Source organism: Nicotiana attenuata, unplaced genomic scaffold, assembly GCF_001879085.1.
Source record: "Nicotiana attenuata strain UT unplaced genomic scaffold, NIATTr2, whole genome shotgun sequence".
Lineage (NCBI taxonomy): Eukaryota > Viridiplantae > Streptophyta > Magnoliopsida > Solanales > Solanaceae > Nicotiana > Nicotiana attenuata.
In genome coordinates this window covers 113543-117922 of record NW_017671313.1, presented here as the reverse complement: position 1 = coordinate 117922, position 4380 = coordinate 113543, and the positions used below count along the sequence as shown (strand labels likewise).

The window sequence follows — 4380 nt, the reverse complement described above, 5'->3', positions numbered from 1 at the left end:
GTTTGACGAGATATTAATTGTTGCTCAAAAGTAATTTTTAAATTGATTAGCCAAAAATAAACCACTTCTCATAAGAAGTACATTTTTGAAAAGTAATTTTGAGAAAAATACTTTTTCAAAGTAGAAAGAAGTTCGGCCAAACAGACTATTAGGCTACGAACTGAGCCTTAGTGGGACGTATCTCAAAATCGCCCAACATTTGTAGCTTCAAATGTTAGAAACTTTTGTCTTATAATATTCAATATTCTATCTAATTTGATTTTGGGTATCAAAGCCAACATTAGTTAAGGAAAGCCTACAATGATTTTTTTTTAAACAATTAACTTGTAAAACATATCCTTGCAAAAATCACTTTTACTTTATATAGTAGATATCTTAAAGAACTTAATTTTAAAATATTTGTGCATCGTATCGTGTCCAACGACAAAATGATACATGACTACTTTAGAACAATCAGCTTACACTTATTAGTTGGTCATGATATATATTACATGATGCTTTCCTGAGATGTCTTGGAAGGACGAATAAGTCAAACAAACCGACTTCCTTGTGATTACTTTCCGCCAACCGAAGGCCCTCTCCGCACGCTAGAATAAACTGTCAGTGACGTGCGAAAAGTCAATATCAAGATCACAGTTTGCAACGAGAGAATTGAATGAAAGCTTGCTTGTATTAACAGAGAAAAATAATTACAAGAGATCCAACGTGGTGTCAGGGGGAGGAGACACCAATATAGAGATTTGATTGCTTGCAGAAAATTTCAACGGATATACCCTCCTTATATATGTCTTAAAAATAAAAAGCTAAGTTACAAAAGTAGACATAAATAAGCTAGATAATCATAATCCAAATACAAGAAGTAAAACTACTATATATTTACATATAAAGGGACTTGTATGGGGTCAAATTCTGCCCACTACGGTAGCAACGACCCACGACTAAATAATAGCCGAAGTAGAGGGGACGACCTAAGAATGTCAAAGCGAAAGCGTGCCCTTAGGTCTCGTCGTCTCCTCGAAAGCACATGACCTATCCCTGTATTATTTTATTATTTTTGAGGGGGTTCTCTTGTTATATAAAGGAGAATCCCAATGTCGTAAAAGGCATGAGATCTTTCAATAAGAAGCTATCTTTCTTTCTATTTCTCTCTCTCTCTAAACAAGCTTTCTCTTACTCTCTGGAATATCCAAGTTGTTGAAACAATCACAAGCATAATACAAACTTCTAGGTCTCATTATATTCGATCATGATTTACCTGTGAATTATTTTGATTGTTTTTCGCTTATAAAGTAATTAGGATCTTTTGAGCAAAACAATTTGGCGCCGTCTGTGGGGATTTCGGCAATCGAAATCATAATTTGCACCTAGAACATCAAAAACAAACCACCTCCCTTCACACCCTACTGAAATCGAAAAATGGCAGAAAATGACGCAAGATTGAAAGCAATAGCAGGCGTCACAACCAACCTCATAGGCCCCCTCAACGAGGCCGGCAGAGAAAACATCTTGAGCACAACACCTGGTAGCACTCGAGAGGGAGAAATCTCACCCTCCCATCTGAAGATCTGACGATCTTGCAAGAAAAGGGAGCTTCCACGTCTGTAGTCAAAGAAACACCACCCCCGGTGGTCAAGAAGCTACTGGTAGAATGGCTGACGAACACCCTAGGCAGCTTGCTCGAAAAATCGCCCCAAAGCAACATTAAGAACCCGTTGACGACAGACATCGCTACCACCAGTGAACACGATACTGTACGTACAAACAACAACCACACCAATGACCAGACCAGCGATGGCACACTTGTAGCCATCCTTAAAAAATGGAGGAAATGGAGAATGAAAACAAGGAACTTCGGGATCAGATGAAAGAGCATCAGGAAAGAGTAGACAAAATTCCCGGCGCTCCTAAGTTACTACCAAAGCGCGACGTGGGAAGATTCGTCGAACAACCATACAGCGAAGAAGCTGCACCTCACTCGATCCCAAAAACCTTCAAGATGCCACCCTACTTAAGGATATATGATGGGACGACGGACCCCGAAGACTACCTGATCCACAATGTGACCGCTTTGAAGGGTAACGATCTGTCAAAGGAACCAGTACCATCCGTACTGCTGAAAAAGTTCGGAGAAACGTTGACGGGGGGGAGGGGGGGCGCTAACATGGTACTCACAGCTGCCAGCCAGAACAATATCAGTTCACATAACGCTCTAAACACGGACGCAGGCACAGACCCCGTGAGGAATGCACACAGGGAAGCCCGAGCCGGAGGCCAGGAAACGCGAGGAATGGAAGAAGGAGGAGTCAGCCTCCAAGTGATATTCGAGATGCTGCAAGCTCAGCAAGTCACCATTGCACAACTTCAGAGTCAAAACAGAACTCCAAACACCGCCGAACCAGTGGACACCCGGCATACGGAACCTGCACCTGAAAGGCCTGATGAAAATGGCTTGGGGACTGATCCCGCTATTATGAAAATGCTCGAAGAGCTGACCAAAAGAATCGAGTCCGGAGAAAAGAAAATTGAAGAAGATGACAAAAAGGTGGAGACATACAATTCAAGAGTCGACCAGATACCAGGAGCACCTCCGATTTTGAAAGGACTGGATTCAAAAAAGTTCATACAAAAACCTTTCCCCCCAAGTGCGGCTCCAATACCCATTCCCAAGAAGTTTCGCATGCCCGACATACCTAAATACAACGGAACAACTGACCCTAATGAGCATATTACTTCATACACTTGTGGAATCAAAGGAAATGATTTGAATGACGACGAAATCGATTCAGTATTGTTGAAAAAGTTCGGGGAAACATTATCAAAAGGAGCTATGATCTGGTATCACAACTTAGCACCTAACTCCATTGACTCATTTGCTATGTTGGTGGATGCCTTCGTGAAAGCACACGCTGGGGCCATAAAGGTGGCCACAAGAAAATCGGACGTCTTCAAAATAAAACAAAGGGATGACGAGATGCTAAGAGAGTTCGTGTCCCGGTTTTAGATGGAAAGGATAGAATTACCATCGGTCTCCGACAACTGGGCGGTTCAGGCCTTTATGCGAGGTTTGAATGAAAGAAGTTCGATAGCATCTCGACAGCTAAAGTAGAACTTGATCGAATATCTAGCTGTAACATGGTCGGATGTGCACAATCAGTATCAGTCTAAAATTAGGGTCCAGGACGACCAGTTGGGAACCCCCTCGGGCTCAGTTCACCCGAACAGATTCGCAACCAAGCCCCCGAGGGACACAGACCGGGGATCGAGATTTAACAAGGAAAGATATCGACCGTACATCGAAGATAGAAGGAATGTTTCAAGGCGTAATGCACCTCGGAATGATCGAAGAGTAGATCGAGGCCAAAGCTCCCGGGGACTTATAGGAAAAACTGGGTCTGACAGGCGCTCGGGACCAGTGGAGGCCCCTAGATTATCGGAATACAACTTCAGTGTCGACGCCTCAAGTATCGTCTCAGCCATTAGCAAAATTAAAGATACTAGATGGCCCAAGCCCATACAGACAGATCCTTATCAGAGAAACCCCAACTTAATGTGTAAGTATCATGGTACTCACGGGCATAAGACCGAGGATTACAGACAGCTTAGAGAGGAGGTAGCCCAACTATTCAACGAGGGGGCACCTTCGTGAATTTCTCAGTGACCGAGCCAAAAACCATTTCCGAGAAAGAGATGCAAAAAGGAAGAATGAACCTGAAGAACCTCAACATGTCATTCACATGATCATCGGTGGAGCCGACGTCCCACAAGGACCTGTATTCAAACGTACTAAAGTATCCATCACAAAGGAAAAACGGACTCGGAGCTATGTGCCCGAGGACGCTCTATCATTCTGCGACGAGGAAGCAGAAGACGTGTCCCAGCCTCACAACGACGCCCTGGTAATCTCTATCCTTTTGAATAAAATTCAGGTTAAACGTGTTTTAGTGGATCCAAGTAGCTCGGCGAACATAATCAGATCAAGGGTCGTGAAATAACTCGGCCTGCAAGATCAGATCGTACCTGCATCCCGGGTGCAGAATAGCTTTAACATGGCAAGTGAAACAACGAAGGGAGAAATTATCTTGCCAGTAAACGTGGCCGGGACCATACAAGACACCGGGTTCCATATCATCGAAGGCGACATGAGGTATAACACACTCCTCGGGAGGCTATGGATACACAATATGAGGGCAGTGCCTTCGACTCACCATCAGATGATGAAGTTCCCCACAGAAGAAGGAGTGAAAACAGTCCACGGAGAACAGCATGCTGCAAAAGAGATGTTTGCGATTGAGGAAGTGGTACCGATACCGGAACCCTTGACCTCGGAGATATCGAGCTCCAAAGATAAGCAGGTGGCTAAGTAGTAGTCACAGCTTCGAG

The 4380-nt window shown here is 43.7% G+C and overlaps 1 protein-coding gene across 1 annotated transcript; it reads left to right on the top strand.

The window, feature by feature from the left end:
* Positions 1-1819: 1819 nt before the first annotated feature.
* LOC109207483 lies at positions 1820-3646 on the top strand. The gene is made up of 2 exons (XM_019370411.1): positions 1820-2302; positions 3155-3646. Exons 1-2 carry the CDS (start codon positions 1820-1822, stop codon positions 3644-3646), a joined length of 975 nt encoding a protein of 324 aa, XP_019225956.1.
* Positions 3647-4380: the final 734 nt, after the last annotated feature.

Bases quoted from the DNA above. Each gene is read 5' to 3' on its own strand.
- LOC109207483 (XM_019370411.1), top strand. From the start codon at position 1,820: ATGGAGGAAATGGAGAATGAAAACAAGGAACTTCGGGATCAGATGAAA. The intron at 2,303-3,154 runs GTCAGCCTCCAA...GTGCACAATCAG, and splicing joins GAGGAATGGAAGAAGGAGGA to TATCAGTCTAAAATTAGGGT.